This window comes from Brienomyrus brachyistius, chromosome 21 (genome assembly GCF_023856365.1).
Source record: "Brienomyrus brachyistius isolate T26 chromosome 21, BBRACH_0.4, whole genome shotgun sequence".
NCBI lineage: Eukaryota > Metazoa > Chordata > Actinopteri > Osteoglossiformes > Mormyridae > Brienomyrus > Brienomyrus brachyistius.
This window is the reverse complement of record NC_064553.1, coordinates 7871687-7890696: the sequence shown is the minus strand read 5'-3', so window position 1 is coordinate 7890696 and position 19010 is coordinate 7871687. Positions and strand designations below refer to the sequence as shown.

Sequence of the window (19010 nt, the reverse complement as noted above, 5' to 3'; positions counted from 1 at the left end):
GGCAGAGTCAATAAAAAAAGAAAGAAAAACATTATTAGTTTACAGTTTTTTGCAATACGGTTTTTGACAAGACATGCATGCAGTAATAACCTGTCAAAAGCAGCTGCCTGTACGACTGAAGCTGCACAAGCCCCCTTTCTATTGTTCCCCTTCTCCCTTTTCTTCCTTATGTGATTTAGCTCTATTGCTTCCATGATAAGAGAAAAAAATATTCTAAAAGTTCATGTATAGGACAAGTGAGCAAGTAAGTTTAAGACTAGATATGGTTTGTGCTTCTCCTCTAGGCGCTTTAAGGATGAATTGTCTTGCAATTTATTCTCACAAATGAGCTCTTGAAGGAGCCTTATAGAGAGAGTTTTAAAAGACACAACTTAAAAAAAATGTGCAGTAAGTGTTAAGCGCTAAGCACAAAAGGGTAAAGCTTTACATTAACTGCACCTTCATATTGCCTTTATAATGCATTCATAGAACATTCATAAGCAGCATCTAAATATACCATAATATGCTAACAAACCATATCAGCTATAATAAACATTAATAATATATATTATGCCATAATAACAAACATTGCAATCACATAATTTTTGTTATTAATGTATATTAAAGCTGTTAAGGTATGTTAGGGTGACAAAGTATACTTACATGCTACTTATGAATGTTATATGAATGCATTATGCATGCATTATGAAGCTGCACTGAATGTTCTATGAATGCTTTATGAAGGTGCACTGAATGTTCTATGAATGCATTATGAAGCTGAGGTTTACCCAAAAAAGTTGCTGATAAGCAAAAAATTAGCACGGTGGATAGCATTAGGCCAAACACACAATACCGCATTCTGCAGATACGTTTGCGATTAATATCAGGAGAAACTGACCCCATTACTGGCCTTCAGCTACCAGCAGCTACATTCTAGAAATTAACTATGCAACAAAACAATTGCTTTCCGTTGGAGGGCGCATGAATAATATGTCGGAATCTAAGATGTATGTAGTGTGCAAAACTAGAGTTAATAGACAGCAACAAATGAAACAGGATGCATTAGATGTAACATTACTTTATGTAAAATAGGTAATAAATTAAGTATAATACAGCAAATCAGTTACTCCATTAGGAAGCTCAGATGAACAAGCAGGGTAAATAGGCTACGCTTTTCTCAACATTTCGCAGCAAGATTTGCTTCGTCGTCCATTTCTGGAGCTGACGTTCTCCGTTGAACGTTACTGATTTGTAGCGCGCTTAGGTTGCTGAACATTGCTGAGCGAAGCAGCTTCTCGGCCCATGCGGGTGCTGGGAGGAAATAAACGTCCCTCACCACCACAAACAAACGAGGGTGACAACTCGCTCTCTCACATGTGCTACACAGAAGCAGTATTGTCGGGGCAATTTCACGTGCAACAGATGCTCAAATTATAATAAATGTGGTCTGATAAAATTTCATTTTGCCAGTATAATGAAACTTCCGAGTGGGGGGAGGGATTACAACTTGAATTATGGACTGCAAAATAATTCAAGCCACACCAGGCAAAGGCTAGAATGTCCCATAATCCCTTATAATTGAGCACCTTTCCCTTAGTTGTTGAATTAAACATAATACTAAAACATATTGTATTTACTTTATAGTCTACATAAGCTGAATCTGCGATTTTTAAGTTCAGTTTCTACGAGTCACTGAAGATTTAAATCACTAAATGAATTATGAAATTAAAGTATTTTATGGAATTTATTATGCTGTAACTTCATAAAAAATTATGTGAAGTGATCATTAAAAATGCTTAAGACTCATTTCTGACCTGTAAAAGATCAAAGAGCATATATCTGATTTACAAAAACGTAGTTCTTTAATTTACAGACTGCACTTAAAACGACTTTTATTTGAATATTAACAAATTGAATATGTAGTTAATTTTGACCTTCTTTTTAATCCGTCACAAACATCAAACCGTATAAAAGAAAAACAGCCACAGCAAATATCGCAGGAACGTTTGCTGAACGGCCGTTCGTTTCTTGAATACTTTGTTGATTTGTTTACAAATACTTATAAAAATATTCATAACAAACAACAACAGGAAACTGGAACTATAGATACGGATATTAGTGAATACTAAATACAATTAAATAAAAGGTCCTTTGAGGCCCTGATCACAACAGAGAGGTTGCCGATTCAGTATAGTGTATTACCAAGTAAGAAACATAAAAGGATCATGCGGAGTTAGGATTTAAATTATAACAAAGTCATAAAAAAAAAAAACTCCTGGGCCAATTGTTGTGTTTCTTCCACGGATTTCACAAGTCATTGAGCATGGAAATTGTATCATTTTCATACGAATTTCCAGGCAAAACCACGTCATTATTATTATGGTTGTTGTCACTGTTTCCAAAACATCCCAAATCGCTGTAACATGTATCAAATGCAAAGGCAGTGAGTCTGTATTGTACGTCTGCTGTCTCAAGACTAATGTTAGCTTAGAGCGTTGAAGCAAGCCCTCCGCTATGAAAATGTTCCAATTCCTTACTCAACAATGCAGGTGTAATGAGGCCCGTATGCTGTACAGTGTCTTAAGACCGATGTTTGTCATGCCTTTCCACGCCGCCTTATTAGCTACATAGCTTGGTTGCGTCGTATTCCATTGAGTATGGTTGCTTGGCGCTAAATGACTGCAAAGCAGCTAATATCCGGGCCACTTCTGAGGCTGATAGTTTGAGCCGGTGTCGAAGCAAGCAGGAGAACAAGTCCAGTCGCTGTGGCCCGGGTGGGGACAGTCGGTTGACACGGTCTCGAATCTCTACGAGCTGAAGCAATGCAGAGTCCTGGGATCCCTGAGTGTACGGATAGTCCAGCTGCAGGATCAGATCCTGAATCGCCTCCTGGTCAAAGTGCATACTGTAGCCGAACAACTGCATACTGTTTATTTTCATGTAACCCAAGTTCTGAGATGACTCCATGGCCTCCAGCGGTTCGTAATAGCTGGTCACATTCCCCTGAGCCGACGTAGTTTTTATTCGGCTCCGTAGGTAGAAGTGAACTGTCTCGAAAAAGCTTTTCCATTTGTTGCCTAAAGTCAACGTCCAGTTGTAGCAATCTAGAGGTATGTCTAGCTTAGTCCTTTCCCAGTCTGGGTAACTGTTTTGATTGATGGGCATGATCCAGCTCTCTGAATGGCTGCCGCCAAACGGGTTAATATAAACAGAGAGCAGCGGTTCTAAGGTGCTGTTCTTAGTAAGGCAAATCTGAAGGGAAATTCCAAGGAGCATGTGGACGTGATTGGATTTATACTTGTTGCTTTTGAGCGTGAGCAGCATCCGCTTTCTCCAGGACGGGTCGAACCAGTGGTTCAGCCGCATGTCGTTGCTGATGAAGATGGCGTGCACCACAAGGCGGCTGTCGCGCTTCTGAAGGAGGTACCTCATCTCCAGGTCCTGCAGGTCCGTCTCGAAGCCGATGTAGTGGTCCGTGGAGTCTGGCACTGCATGCCGACAGGTCCCCTGGCTCAGCATGTAGCCTGGGTTGCAACTCGCGCACCTTGTTCGATTCTCCGAAGCACAGGAGGCACAACTGGAGCCATCCCCGACCGTGCAGGGAACGACTCCTTGACAAGTCAGGTGCTCATAGGGACAAAGGCAACTCCGTGTCTCTTCTGTATAGATCCCAATGTGATTATTCTCACTGCAGTACATGATGGACAGGATAAAATTGAGCCAGTAGCTGAGAGACCTAATAGAAACACAAAAACACACGTACAAGCCCCAGCAGTTATTTACAACCACATAAACTATAAATCTCCCTACGTAATTTTCTAGGTCTTTAATCTTTATGTGACAGTGGGAGGCAATTTAGAACGCTCAACCTTTACATTTCACCACATGGGAGCAATTGATCTACAAAACATAAGTGCCTCACCATAAACGTGTCTTAGATATTCAGTGTTACACCATTCGGTCTGAATAGTTCACCAGTCAAACCTTTTGCTTGTGAAATTTTCACATTGTATCTATAAATGCAGTCTCGTTGTGATATTATTCTTGTAAAAACATCATTGTTTTCTAGAGGGCCTTCAACTTCTGCTCAATAATCTCAACAAAGTTCCCAAGGCAACATTTTCAATGCTCTGGTGGGTCACAAAGGAAAAGTAATTTCGAAAAGGAGAAAGTGTTTTGTGTTTCTACGCCCATGTGACTGAAAAGAAAATATCTAACAAATATAACCGAAGTATAAAGCAAGTCAAAGCACTGTTAAAGAATGGTTTTCTTTATGAATCAGAAAGTTGCCATTTCACTGAAAGACGCTTATTTTCTGTGTAAACTTTCATTAACAACATTAAAACATATTTGCTTTTCTCGTTAGCACACAACAGCATATGTTCAGAGGCATCGGAGTAGTCAGTCAGGCAGGTAGGCAGATGTCTATTCCACCATGTACAACATTTTTTTCCCTATACTGTGAGGAAACAGTTCGCTTGTCCTCCACTAGCTATGCCAAAGAAATATGTAAATATTCATGGCGGTGGGTTCCCTGGGAGACGGGAAGTTAGCAGGTGGGTGGTAATGGATTAGATTTCTGCAGCAATTTTCACAGAGATGGAGTCGAGGGGGGTCGGCTGGAGGGGGGGGGGGGAGCAGCCGAGGAATCCAAATGCATTCATTTGTTGCGTATTACCTACTTTGTCATGAATTACGACTATGGGACAATGACAAAAATCTGAATAGGCCATAATAAAAAGGATCGGCATAAAAGGAGGAGGAATGAAACAATGCATATCTTACACAACGAAAACAATATCCGTGGTGAAGAATCTACTTATCTGACAACCATTTTTGTAGCTTCGTGCAAACGGTGTTAGCGCAATAAAGGTTGTGTAATTGGATTCTAGTAGTTTCAGTGCAAAAAAAAAATCATATTTGACAGTGCATATATATGCAACTGATGGATTGTGCCACTAGAGTCATTTCCTGTTTGGAAACTTTTATCGAAATTGGATGGCTGACAGAAACAATCGATCAGACACCTGCATAGTTTCCTTCAAGGCTTTGAGGCGAAGGCAGCTTTGCATACAGTACATTGTTTTTAATCGCCCAGCCCTGCTAATGAGATCATTCTGCTGCTGGTCTGTTCTTAAAATGCCGTCCTCATCGTTTCCAAACGCTGGAGAAAACACGAACGTCGTACTTATAGCATCAGCGTTTTTTTCAGCAACGTTATTACTTTCCGATGCCGCGGAACGCCTTTTAGTGTACTCGCCTCATTTGCATAATTGCTGCGAGAGATTCTGGAATGCCCGCGACGATAGCAAGCCTGGAATATTCCTCACCTTTCTTTCTGCACTATTATTTTCGGCTGTGTGCGGCACCTCTTGCTGAGGGTGAAGATCTTGTTAACAATCCTGCGGGCTTTGCTGAGGAGCAGGCCGGCACTCGTCTCCAGCTGTCTATAGCGCTGCTGAATGGTGGCGTCCGTCTTCCAGAAGTACTGAATGGCGGACGTGTTCAAGGCGTAGGACGTTGGCAGCCTGCTCACGAAAAACTGGAACTCGTCTAAAAAGGAAGACAGGCGTGCGTTGGGCTTATTGCTTGTCAGCGTTTTCCTTTTCACACTTAAGCCCGAACATGCCTGTTAAATTCTATTTCCTTACTATTTCCATCCATCCATTACTAACCTCGTACTCTGGTTAGGGTCACATGTGTTATCACTATGTTCGTAATTAATGGTCCAAATTTAAAGAATGCCCAGATCCCCATTTCCCATATGGGGGGAAGGCAAAGTAATAGATTCCGCTCCATAGTACTTGCGTGTGCCAGAGGCTCAGTCATGCCAGACTGGATATTTGGCTAAATAAATACCTCTTCAATGACTATGGAGAGCACAGCCGGGCAAAAGTAATTCTTGAAAACGGACATTCGACGAACCCGCCCGGATGGACGAAGCAGTTTGTGGACACCGTCATGCTACATGTTGTTTTTTTTTATTTTAATTTTTTATAAGAACAGTCACATCTGTTGTTGGCCGGTCTGGTTTTATTAAAGTGTCCCCTGAATGGAAAGGGATCCATAGATTGCTCTGCATTTTGTAACTGGCGCAAGCCAAATGTCTGCTTCGAGGCCACAGAAACATTCTATTCCGTTCAGTTTATTGGTGTCATGCCACAAATCGCTACTGCCAGCCTTGGTAAATGGCCAGGGCTCCTCCACTGTATATGGCAGCCATTTAAAGTGAAACAGAGTGAAAGTAATAAACGTGACCTGGTTCTACCAGCTCGGAGGGCCGTGTAACTTTGACGGCCAGCGTCAGTTGCCCTGCAGAGGTAAATTAAGGGAAGCTTGTTTTATTTATCACTGGTGATGCTACTCATAGTCTGTTTAACAAAAGAGTATTTTAAACAGGATCAGCATGCAGCCCTCCATAATGTCATTGAGAATAAGCAATGGGAACCATTTCCGGGATATTTTTTTCCCATGCAGATGTGTGATTACAGCATCTAAATGTTATTACTTGGGCTGGTAAAGACTATGATATTTGCGTTAGATTATGAGTAATAGATTCCAAGATGGGAAAAAATGTGGCTCATATCTTTAGTTGAAATAATCAATAAAGATCAATAAAGGTGCCTTAGCCCATGTTTAGAATTGGCTACTAGGGTTAAACATATAATCATCCATCCATCCATCCATCCAAATCGCAACAGCTTATTATGAGCAGGATTATCGGAAAAGGTCACCGAGCCACCAAGCCACCACTTGTCATATAATATGATTATATAATAATAATACAGACAGGTAAGAACGTCTGACTTACAGACAATTCGCACTTACGAACGGGCCGCCACAAAGCCTTTTATATGAAAAATTTGAGCTAAATTCAATGGTCCGTAATACTGGTCACTTACATTAATTTGTGATGCTCATGAAAACATTGCATGGCTTCCAGGTTCATCAGCTTGAGGTACAGTATAGTAACATATGTAGGTACTTTTGTAATTATTGTAATTAATTGCTCCATTATTATTACTATTATTACTGACTGTAATATTATTGTTTCGATTTATCTGCAAAGTCAACTATAAGACAGACTACAAATCTCGTTCGTATCTGCCTGTAATATCATCATCATCATCATCATCATCACTGTCATCGCCATCTTCACACCTGATTCCTCAAAGTCCTTGTTAGCCAGCATCCAGGCTTCTTTAATGTGCAGCAGGTTGTTCTCCATGGCGTGCAGGTCCACCTCGGGGCAGTTGCACTGTGGGAACTCTGCATGGCACTGGCACCAGCAGTCGCTGCCCCGGCAGACGAACTCGCCCTCCGAGTTGCAGCCGATGTAACTCAGGGCTGCCTGGACGAAGCGGCTCCTCAGGTACTCTGGCAAAAGCACCTGCAGGCCTGCGCAAACCCAGAAGGACGGCTGTGACAACAGGAACCTCCCAAGCATCCTGCACCTTTTCCTCAGTAAGTAAAAACAAGCACACATTCTATTGTTTTATATAGCCTGTACAGAATTCAAGATAATTATGAGAAGAGAATACTGGGGGGGGAATGGCCAGAAATATATATTATAGGACTGTTTTTTCTTTTGGTTGAGATTGTGCTGCCCCTAGTTCTGAAATTCCAGAGTGAAAGTTGAGAAAACGAATGCAGTGAGATTGTTCAAAAGAATGTTCTAAAGTACACAGATTCCTAAAACTTGCCCTCAAGGGGGGAATGTTGACTTTAGGTTATGCCCAAGGTACTTGTTGTGAATACGGAAATGCAGCAAGTTACACTGGGAATTAAGTGGTCAAAAGCCAACTGTCCTGGTCCCCATGCTACGCTGGCTCATTACCGCCTGAAGGTGAGTCCTACTACGCGCAGGACAAGGGCATTTAGCTCAGCCTAAAGGGACGGCAATAATGCCCTATTTTAGGCCACGAGATGCTGGACTGTAAAACATAAACTCTGTTGTTTGTAACCAATGTTTCACTGTCATGTGGGGCCAGTATCCTAGAGTGTGGGGGAGACTCGATGGCTGAGGTTTCAAGGTTTTTTTTTTTTTTTTTTATGGCTTTGAACCATCAAAAATATGTGAAGACGTGGACATTAAAACTGTTAAACTGCACACTCAATTGAACTCATGGTGTTAGTAACGTTTGCAAACACTCTAAGCTTTCTCCAGAATATGACATTAGTTCAAAACATCAAACTGGTATTTCGCTTAATGCAAAACGAGGGCTGAAAGACGCATTGATCTCATTACAAACGGTCTACCTTGTAACTGGATCTTGTTCTCCGGACTCTGAACCAGAACAGAACTGACAGAATCAAGGTTGTCATAGTTACTGCATCCGAGAGGACCTGTTCTGGTTTCGGTCACCTAAAGGGGAGACAGAGAACAGAATCTGACATGTGTGTTGAAATTATCTGGGGAAAAAAAAAAAAAAAACAAAAGTACGAGAAAAAAAAAATGAAAATACATACATTAAGCAACACAGTAAGTTATAATTTGTACATGGTCACAAATAAGCCCACGCCAAGGCGGCATCTAATAGACATTAACGAGTTGCAGGCGGCTCTAAAAATCTGTACACTGGCACTCTATTTATGCACATGGTTAATTCATCCATAACGCTAATGCCACATCTGTTACGAGGCTGGCCAGTTCCGTTAAATGGCTTTCAGAGAAAGATCTGACGGATCGGGTGATTTCGGAGCACCAAATGGCCCCATCTGGTTAAGAGCTTTTGAGGTCAGCGGCTGGCATCCTCATGTCATGTGATGGGGGGGGGGGGGCATTCGGTATTGCGATGCTAAGGTATGGTGCTGACACTGGTACCACCCCTGTTTCTCAAACACCTGGAACACCCAGAATGCAGCCGGCGGCTCCGCCAAACAGAGAAAAAACAAGGATTCAAAATAAACCGTCGTTCTGCACTCGCATTAAAAATAGTTCGACCTCTGACATTAACCCGGCAGGCTGATCTAAAAGAGGACCTTTTTGCCGCTTATCTTTGCATTAATGTCTTCATAACCGCTGCTGGGCCATCCTTCATGGAATTCTGACGTAAAGCTACTGTAAATCAAGGTTCCGTGTCATTCCAGAAGACAGACTGCCATTTTCTGGGCGAGTACATCGCTCCCTGTCACTTACAAATGATTCCCGGCAAAATGGTGGCTCGCTTTGTCATTTTCCTGCAGGGATAATAAATTTAGCCATATTGCCTTTCGAAATCAATGACAGCCCTCTTCCTCTGTGCACCATCCACTGACATCATCTTTAGGGTCACTCTGGAGAGGATGGCAAATAGTACAGCAGAATGCATGATACACCTGAGCTTTAATGTTCTTCAATCAGCGCGATGCAACCGCAGGCTGACGAATAGGGGGAAAAAAAATCCAATATCTAGAGAATATAATTAAAATGTACATGAGCAGGGACTATCCATGATCTAAGAGGCAATCTATTTAATTTTCTACACCATATTAAGGCTGAAGTAACTTCCCAATGAGACATTAAGTGAGAAAGGCTGGTTTTCAGCTCAGTCGCTGCTAACTCACACATCCCTTTTTACTGGTGCTTCCATGCAATTAATTAAAATCCAAGAAGCCTCTTCTGGGATCGGCAGATTAATTCCTAACTGAGACAGATGTCCGACTTAAAGGGAAAAATTGCTGAATGCAAATATGAGGACGAGTCTCTCTGCATGTCAATGAGACCAGATGTGAGACAAGGCCCCGTGGAAAAAAAAGGCATATGTTTTATTTTTTATATAAAAGAAGAAAAAAAGCATAATTTAAACTTAAGCCATTTTATATTAATTCAGTCCATCGTGGGATAAGCTACAATTGTGTGGATGGGTAACTGTTTGCTTATACTGAGCTAATATTGAATTATCTACGATGATGTAACATTTCTGTTTGATGAAAAATGATATCACTATGACCTTTCCATTCCCTAGCAAAGCCTGTCACACAAAGGACCCAACCTCAGTACTTCGCCTAATAAATTAATTTTCAGAGTGCATAACCGAGACCTGTTTTCCTATAAAACACAACACCAGCAGGGTAGCCTGTCTGTATACTGTACGATTCCCCTCTTGTGGGCAAGTCACATTCCAAGAAACCCACACCGAGTAATTGATGAAGGTAAAAGAAATGAACGAGGCACCTGTCCAAGAAATGTACCATCTAATTACCCTTGTCTTAGATGTCTTACTGCACGTTCACATCGCAAGAGTCAATTAGCGCCCCCTCGCCGTGATTTTAAGTACAGTTTGGGAAGACGGACGGATCACACGCATCGACCATGAGACCCGTTCGGGTCGGGGGCTCACGGACAAAACAGAACGTGCCCCCCCCTGAATCCAAACAAACGGGCCGCCCGCTGCCACCGGTGAGCTCATGAGCCCGTGATGGATTTCGGCTTTGACTCCTAAGCGCAATAAAATTCTCCGTAAACGGATGGGCACCACCGCACCACAGCTGTAAATCATCATTAAAAACTGCTATATGCATCCGCCAGAACACTTAGTCTGCCTTCTTCCACGTGCCCGTCGTTGCATGTTATGCTAAAGCACCATTTATTATCGGCGCTGTAGAACACGGCTCCCATAACTCTTCCATTCATTAGCATTTGACGTCTACCTCATATCAGAAATAGCTGACAAATGGGGTGAGCCATCTAAAAAAATTACAGAAATATGATGAATTATCGTAGCGCCACACTCCTTTGCCTTTTTTATATCTTCTTTCTCCACGTTAACGGGAGCGGAGCTGATTCTGTCTGTCTATAGGATGACTGAATGCTTAGCTCTCACATTAGCCTTTATAAATTCAAAATAAAACTACGTGCCTTGAATTATAAAATGCTGACGGCGTGAAGGCGTCTATCAGCCAAACTTCCTGGAAAAAAAATACCACTACATCTAGAAAAACCATTATTTTCTCTGTTTCTTTAATCCCCTGTCGGCAGGAAGCTGATGTGCTGCACAGCCTCATGAAGAACCCATAAAGTCAAACATTAAAACGTATTATATTACATACTGAAATATAATATACCCCGTTAAGGCATCAGTTTAAACGAAACATGGCGTTACTCTCCAGTAGCTCTTCCTACACGGCACGAAAAATCAATTTCTTATTGGTGTGTATTAGAAAGTAATTTGGCTGCTGTTTTTTAAAGAAACATTCTTCCACATTGATGGATCGGCTCCCATGTTTACCACTTGCTAAATGAGCTCTGCACCGCAGCTTTGATCGATGCACTGATCGGAATAGATATTCCGGAACAGAGTCACCGCATTCGGGCATCAGGGAATAAACATATTGGAATGATTTGTAGCTTTCTTATATTAACATTGATAATCTTCTAATGGAAAAGTAATGTATTTTTTTTATGAAGTGTAAGCAATAAAAAAATCTTTAAAAATTAGTTGAAGTTCACAAATGAACTCCCAGCCACGATAACAAGCTGAGTACAGAAAGCGCAGAGCTCTATTTTGGTACTGATTATCAAGCACTCAACACTGGTTCAGGACAAAAATTATATTGTCGGTTTTAATCAAGGGCATAGATTTGGGTATAGATATCCCTACCAATACTGAAAAACAAACCTATGTCCTTAATTTTAGTACAAACTTCAGTAACATTTTACTTGAAGCTGCCAAGCTGTCATTCGGTATTAATTGTGCAGAAATGCATCACAACACACCCATGAAAAGCATTTGCATTATTTGTTTAAGTGTGTCTTTATGTCCTTACCCCTTGCCCTCCAAATGTTCTTTTGCCTTTTGACAGGCCATCAATGTAAATAAGAAATTGTTCTTAGTGAAATAAAGGTTAAATAAAATAAATAAAATAAAGTGCCTTGGGGCAACTATGCTGTGAAAGGTGTTATATAAAAATAAACTGAATTTAACTGAATCTATAATCCATTATGGATACCTTCATAATGCATTATGATGGCTGGTATAAGAATTAATAAAACATTACAGCATCTTCATTTGACAGTCATAAGGTATTATAGTGTAGATTATAATACTTTATAAACTGCAATGAAGCTTTCGTCTTGCATTATAGATACCTTTGTAATATGTTATAATGGTCGGCATATGCATTAAGGATGCTTTGTACTGCATCATGAAGGTATCCATGGTGTATTAAAGATGAGAGCTTCATAAAGCATTCATAATGCATTATGAACATGGCTATATTGTGTTATGCCTTTTTTTTATAAATATTTATAGCCATGCTTTTTGAATGCATAATATTGTATTATGAATATGTTTATATATTCTTACTGAAATGGCATTCATAAAAAATATTCTAAGTACTAGTGGTGACGTGGCCAGCATTATAACAGGAATAAGGTATTTGTGTGTGTGTGTTTTTGTGGATTATGTTTATATTACATTGTGGGAACCAAACGCCCCCCACAATGTAATAAAAACCTGTTATTTTGATGTCGTGGGGACCATTTTTCACGTCCCCACAAAGATCTGTGAATGCAATAAAAAAAACTACAAATGCCAAAAGTCTCATATTTTGTTTGGTTACTTATGGTTAAGGTTAGGGCTGGGTGGGGGTTAAGGTCGTTATGTTGGGAGTAGAATTTTCCCCATAGAAAGGAATGGAGAGTCCCCACAAACATATAATTACAAACGTGTGTGTGTGTGTGTGTGTTTTTACCTTGATGGCAGTGGATGCAATCTGAATGTGGTGTAGTTTCCTCAGCGTACTCTCCCTGTCGATGAAGTAGGAAGCAGCCAATTGGTGGAGGGTTTCCAGGGTTACCGTTGTGCTATTCGACTCCCCCAGCTCCGCCCTCTTGCTCAGCTTCCTCTTATCCACAAATATGGTCAAAGATTCCTCCCCTGTTTAGTGAAGAGGAGAGCAGCATTAAAAAGATACTAATAAAACCACAAAAGCCCAGCAGTGCTAATCCATGGCGTAGGCTGCTTATGTCCAGCTCTAAGTTTAGTTAGCTCCCTTTTGCTAATTCATACCTGTGTGTTATTTGTGCTGTTTTGAAACTATAGACTCCAGTCACACGATGAGTGAGGTTCACCCCCCCCGCCCCCCCCCCGCCCTGCCAAATTAGACTAAACAGCCGTTTGCAGGGAGCTTGTATTGCAAAGCAAGAACACTTGGGCAGTAACATAAGGCAGGAAGTGACCCGTTCAGATGTTAAACAGAGGCATCAGTAGCAAGGTGTTGGGGAATGCGCTTATGATGTGAGGCGTGGTGAGTAAGGTCCCACGAGAGACCCTGCCATCATGCCCTGACCAAGGTGCTGAACTGGCATAGAAGAGCACGGTTACAAAACTCACTCAGTCCACAGGACACGACTTTGAGAGAGTTTCTGTGGACTTAGTGAGTTTTGGAAATTTAACAAAAGTTCTTTGTTGGGTTACATGGGGATTGAGTGGGTTTTGGTTCCCAAAACAGTAAGGGAGCCCGACTGAATGAGTTTTGGAAATATGCCTTTCGATTCCTGCCATCAAACATCCAGACGTGGAAAACATTTTTGGCATTTTCAAAAATGAGGAGTGCACACTGGAAAACTAATGCCAGTTGATTCTGATTTGAATATTTCCTTGGCCAAGAAAATCCAGTTGAACTGGTTGCCTCTGTGACTAGCACCGAAACAGGGGGACGAGGCCTTTCAGTTACCTCCCAGGGTAGCCGAGAGCAGAAAGTGGGTGCCATATTTCCTGATGATGTTCTCGGTGATCTTTCGGAGGTCGGGTCTGCGGCCCAGCATCCTGATGTTCTGCACAAAGTCCGGGTCCAGCGGGAGTGCCAGGCCATTGTTGTCCTGCCTCTCCAGCGTCAGGCTGTTGACCTTCCAGCGACCGAACTCTCTACAAGGCAACACAGAGCACTCACCCAGTTACGAATCACCTGCCTTTCACCTCCGGCATACCCCCTCTGCCACCTACATGGCCGACTGGAGACCAGTTTAGCTCTGCCAGCAAGGGGTTTCAATCCCGCTAAGGTCTGTGTAATTCCTTCACGCCGCGGTATAGCACGGGACAAAATAAAATGGAAAATGTAACACTGATTTGGAGCCACGAACACTAGGGAACTAAACATGGGTATGAGGAAAAACCACGACTTTTCAGCAGTAGCTTCACAGCACAGCTTTATATAATGAAGGCAGAGAAGCATTCGAAAATGTCGACACGATATTTTGTAGCCAAGATCAGTGACATGTGTATACGAATTGCTGAAACGCCCTTGATGAAAATGCATCGGGATGCACTTATAAGGAGCTTAATGGGTACTAAAGGGGAATAGAGAAATGATCTATCATATTATTTGTATCCCTTAAGACTGATTGCGCCACATATTTCCTGTTGAACTCTGGCCAATTGTCCTTCCTGTCAGAAAAATGACTCTTTATTGCATCAGTAAGGGGTTTGATAAACCACAGAACTGCATTCTTTAAAAACCTCGATGGCTCTGTCTCTGGCATTTAGCCAGATGTTAAATTTAATTTTACAACAATAAACAAATGAGCAAAATAAATTATTAAATACGGATATGTGTAAAAGTGCTAAAAAACAGCCTTTTATTACTACTTTGATGAATATAAAGTCAATACAACTACAGTGATTTTTTTTTATTTTCTTTCGTTTTAATTTAGTTTATTTATGGTGAACTACCTGCATCGTTTTATTCAACAAATTAAATAACCGCAGAAATATTCTCATAGATACAGAGCATTACTGTGTCAATTTCTAGATGCTTGAGGATGAAGTCAGACGTCAATTTTTCCAGATCAAAGAAAGACAGATTTCTCTCCTTAATATTCCTTCTTCGTGATTCAAGACAAACTGCATAATTACCTACGACGCAACAGCATTTCATTCAGAATCATAACTAATTCACAACAGCAAAGCCCTCAGCCCTTATTACCCACAACACCCCTGGCATGCAAAATAAAAAACAATTCTCAGAAACCCATTTAAGGATGAATCCATCACTGCCCATTTTAATACGCGGCATTTACATAATGAGCGGCGTGTTGTGTCTCGCTGGAGTATCCTGATGGGCCAACGCCGTTGGGTAACACGGGGCTAAATCGTCTGTGGCCAGTCACACTGAAGAGCATCGGGGGACGCTGTGAAGAAGTACCTGACAGCTTCTGTGCTGAGACCCGGGGGCAACGTAGAATTGGAGTGCAGAACATATACACCAGGGAATGAATTGGGCTGAGTGGAAGCTGAAAGCACTTCAACACCAGTGGGAACTACGGCAGTCATATTTCCTATAATGAGGCTGAATGCAGAATAGAAACCTGAAAAGCACCCTCAAATGTCCACACCATCCTTTGTGCCTGTTATTTATGATTTCATTCAATATCCATCAAACAGAAAAGAAGATAACGGCCCATACATCTTAGGCTTTGCATATTACATAGATCGCTGTAAAGAGAGAAGACCTCGGTCTTTCCACACAGACGTACGTTTAAACATGAAGGTGACACAAAGGGAAATTGCATTGTCCCATTTACTTTAACAGAATTTGTTATAAGCTTGGATTGTTCCGGATTGTGTGGCGGACATCAGATGCTGACCTTCTGCATCTGACGGGGATAATCATTCCATTTCTAGGCGCTTTCTGGAGGCAAGAGTCCTCGTCCTCTGGTAGCCTTTTTCTCATACTGAGGATAACAGGCTGACTACCCAGAGGTCTCCAGGTGTGGCAACTGCGTGGGATCGTTCGCAGGGCCCCCCACCTCACACTTAGGAATTTTATTTACATCCCATCAGATGTCAGACTTATTGCAGAGCTCAAACACTTGGATCTAAAGCCCCTCTCTCTACAGAAACCGGGTGTAACCTTCGGAAAGAGCTTACAGTCTATCTCTCAAAAAAAAAAACGCTGCAGACATCTTTGTTTTCTTCTCATATGACACCCATAAGTTCCTTCGATGTTTTTCTTGGAGACACTGCAAGCCAGCGAAAGGCTTGGACGGACTGTCTCGGCAAGTGACACAAACAAACCAGTAAATTAAATTCCAAGCACAGGTACAAGTTAAGGAGGAAATACCTGCTTTTCATAGTTAAGCGAATAAAATATTCAAGAAACAGCAAAACTCTATATCATTGGTTGTCACAGGTAGTAACATTTCTTTCTGAGGTGAAGAATAACCTGTTTAGCTGAAATTTCCAATCTAAGCCCATATCCACATATATGAACACACAATAAATCTAATTATTATAATAACTGTAACTAAGTTTACACAATTTTAAAATCATATATTTCCCATATTATCCTGAAAATATATTGAAACGTAACTAAAATATGTATGTATCGCATCCATTAATATACGTACTATTCATTTAATTATTATAGATTGAAATCCTGAGATAATTACGCTGTATGCAGTGCGAGATTTGCCTGCAAGATTTTTTTTTATCTCACCACCAGGGGGTGAGCAAGCATTATGTCACAATAACCTATTTCTTTTAATTGCGATCCAAAGAAGGCCGGTTCAGCACGATCAACATACCGAGAGGTGTATTGAAAACTAATAAAAAAAACCAAAAGATTACGTTACGTTCACATATAGTTATAGTAACGCGATGACAGCTGAGAGAAAGAATGACGGACACCTAATGAACTCTGGTAAAGTACTCAAGGGACAGGAACATACCCGTTTTTAGTAAATGCAATGATAGTGATGTTTTGTCTGAATGACAAATCGTTATGTGGGTGCGGAAAAGGGTGGAGAAAGGCTGTGTGTGTGTGTGTGTGTGGGGGGGGGGGGGGGGGGGGGGGGGCTACCGTAAACCATCTCACCTGTAAATCTTGTACTTGGTAGTGAAGCCCTGCTGGTAGCGCTCCACATACTCCGAGAACTCCTGTGCGTGATGAAAAGGCCCTTTATCCGAAAGGAGCCACCCGAGGGGACCAGCGGCATCACTGGCACCCGCTGCGACGACGGCGATAACCCAGCAGTGCAGGCTCAGGGTCACACTCTCCCATGGAAGCATTAGATACACCAGTCTAAAAGCAGCACGCCAGCGGATCATGCTTCACCCTGGGACTCCTCATTCTCTCTAAACTCGTCCTGTGACCTGGAATAGCGCGACATCACATCCTGCACCTTCGTGATGAGCAAACCTGGAATAAAGCGGCGCGTGTCCTTCGTCATGCACTCAAAGATTAAGAGAACCAATTGTTAGTAGTAAGTCCTGAATAAACAGTAATTTAAGGTAATCGAAATCGTCATTATCATTAAGAGATCGAAAGCATTCACAATAATGATATAAATGTTTCTACAGCAAATGCAATTATCGAATTCACTATTAAGTTTCTTACCTGATTCGGGAAACTGCAGAAACGTCGCTACGGTGCCCCGCTACTTTTTAACGCTGGCGGCGACGTTGTAATGAAAAACATGCCTTGCTGCGGGAACACGTAAAAGTAAACTGCGTGGAGCAAGAGTTCAGTTCCTATGATGCACAACAGGAGAGTGGGGGGAGCGGAATAATCAGCAATTCGCATAGGAGCAGAAATAACCGGAACACGGAGAGAGCTCCTTTCGGAATGCTTCAGCGCTCGTTTTTACTCCCAGTTGGAAAGTCGCAGTAATATCCAATGGTGCAAAAAGATCATCTTCTCCGTGAAGGGGAATAGTTACGATCTGCTTCACGCCACAATCAAGCATATTATCAAAAAGCAAGACAATAAGTTGTGGACCTAGTTCTCCAACGGCCGAGCTGATACACTGTATTCTTTTACTCCAAATCCTTTGAAAAAGTATATATTTACTCCACGTATTATTATTTTTCCTCTTAAAAAAGACTATATTTGGCTGGGGAGCGGACTGCACCACGCGCTGCCCCCCGTGCCACCCTCGCACCGGCAGGTACCTCCGTTCGCTCGATGGCTCCAGCAGTCTAATACTGAATTTATTCCAGGACGGCGCCCACTAGCCGTCTGATTGGCTGCTCGGCCGGACCAGGGGGCGGGGCTTCGGGCTCCCTAAGCATGTGCTGTTCAGGGTCCGAGATCCCGTTTAACCCGTTAAATAACATTGGCTGAAGTGTAGAAGATATTATAGAATTCAATTATCGCTCAGAAGAAAAGGAGCAAATTAAATAGTTATGTGGTGCAGTCCTTAGTGTAATGGGTGTCCGTGAAAAACTTCCACATTTAAAACGTCTGCGATAAATGTGTTATGGTAGATGGAAGTACAGTAAAATATGACGTGAGTATCGAAGATCTAAGGCAATACTGACGATAATTTCGTATGGTTGACCTGCAGGAAACATTAACGGAAAAGACAAAAAAATGATTTATTTTAAAGCTACGACTATTTTTTTTTAACTTAATCTGTTATAACACACGCCCTGGAAATTTTATATTGCTGAATATTGTATTGCAATATATTATGAATTATTATTCAATCACAGCCTGGTTATGGATACCTTGAAAACTGGTTCATTTTCATTATTACTGAGCAGTTCGAAATTTACAAACGTAACAGGGAACTATGTGCATAAATGTCGTTTCAATCTTACAGCTTTTAATGTATAACCCCGGTAACTTCTGGCTAACTACCTGGTAACCCTGTATAACCTCTTTCTGTCTTGGGTGGCAGAAAGGAATCTAGAACTTACTGTGGACGTCATGCTATAAAATGGTCTAAATGGTTTCTAATATGCATTTGTGAATGTGATTTTCTACTATAGACGTTTTTGACAGCACTTTCGAATACTGGAACAAAAAGAATATTTTGTACTTATTACAGTTATTATTGTTGTTAATGCTGTAAAAAAAAAACTTCAGAAATAACTACCTGTAATCTGTAGCTAGTATTGCAAATGGCAGTAAAACATTCTGAAAGTTTGTACTGTGTTCTCGCCGCCTGGTCGATGTCACCAGGATCCCAGGACACCAGGAATAAGGTGACGATGTTTAGAAATGGTCACCTGCCATTCCTGTCGCTCGATCTGCTTCGACTACCTCGTATGGCTAGAGGTTCCTGGCATTAGACTTATGACTATAGCATCGTATGACGTCTTCGG

General features: G+C 41.5%; 2 protein-coding genes across 4 annotated transcripts in view; one reads left to right on the top strand and one right to left on the bottom strand.

The window, feature by feature from the left end:
- LOC125716238 (regulator of G-protein signaling 4-like) overlaps positions 1 to 19010 on the top strand; it is a 327463-nt gene that overhangs the window by 91471 nt on the left and 216982 nt on the right. The window lies entirely within an intron of this gene.
- On the bottom strand, positions 1042 to 18234 carry LOC125716235 (BMP/retinoic acid-inducible neural-specific protein 3-like). Of its 2 annotated transcripts, none has more exons than XM_048988349.1 (8): positions 17299 to 18234; positions 16777 to 17054; positions 13639 to 13829; positions 12655 to 12839; positions 8239 to 8344; positions 7141 to 7377; positions 5310 to 5532; positions 1042 to 3715 (listed from the first exon to the last, which is right to left on the bottom strand). In XM_048988349.1, exons 2-8 carry the CDS (start codon positions 17007 to 17009, stop codon positions 2599 to 2601), a joined length of 2292 nt encoding a protein of 763 aa, XP_048844306.1. In that variant the 5' UTR covers positions 17010 to 17054; positions 17299 to 18234; the 3' UTR covers positions 1042 to 2598. The 2 variants fall into 2 exon arrangements, with proteins under 2 accessions (XP_048844306.1, XP_048844305.1); XM_048988348.1 differs by having other exon boundaries at positions 16777 to 17100; positions 17299 to 18233.

Excerpts from the sequence above, each read along its gene's own strand:
- LOC125716235 (XM_048988349.1), bottom strand. The coding sequence starts at position 17,009 with ATGATCCGCTGGCGTGCTGCTTTTAGACTGGTGTATCTAATGCTTCCA. Across the intron at positions 13,830-16,776 it reads ACCAAGTACAAGATTTACAG|AGAGTTCGGTCGCTGGAAGG; the intron begins GTGAGATGGTTT and ends GTTGCCTTGTAG. Across the intron at positions 5,533-7,140 it reads CAAGGACTTTGAGGAATCAG|ACGAGTTCCAGTTTTTCGTG; the intron begins GTGTGAAGATGG and ends CTTCCTTTTTAG.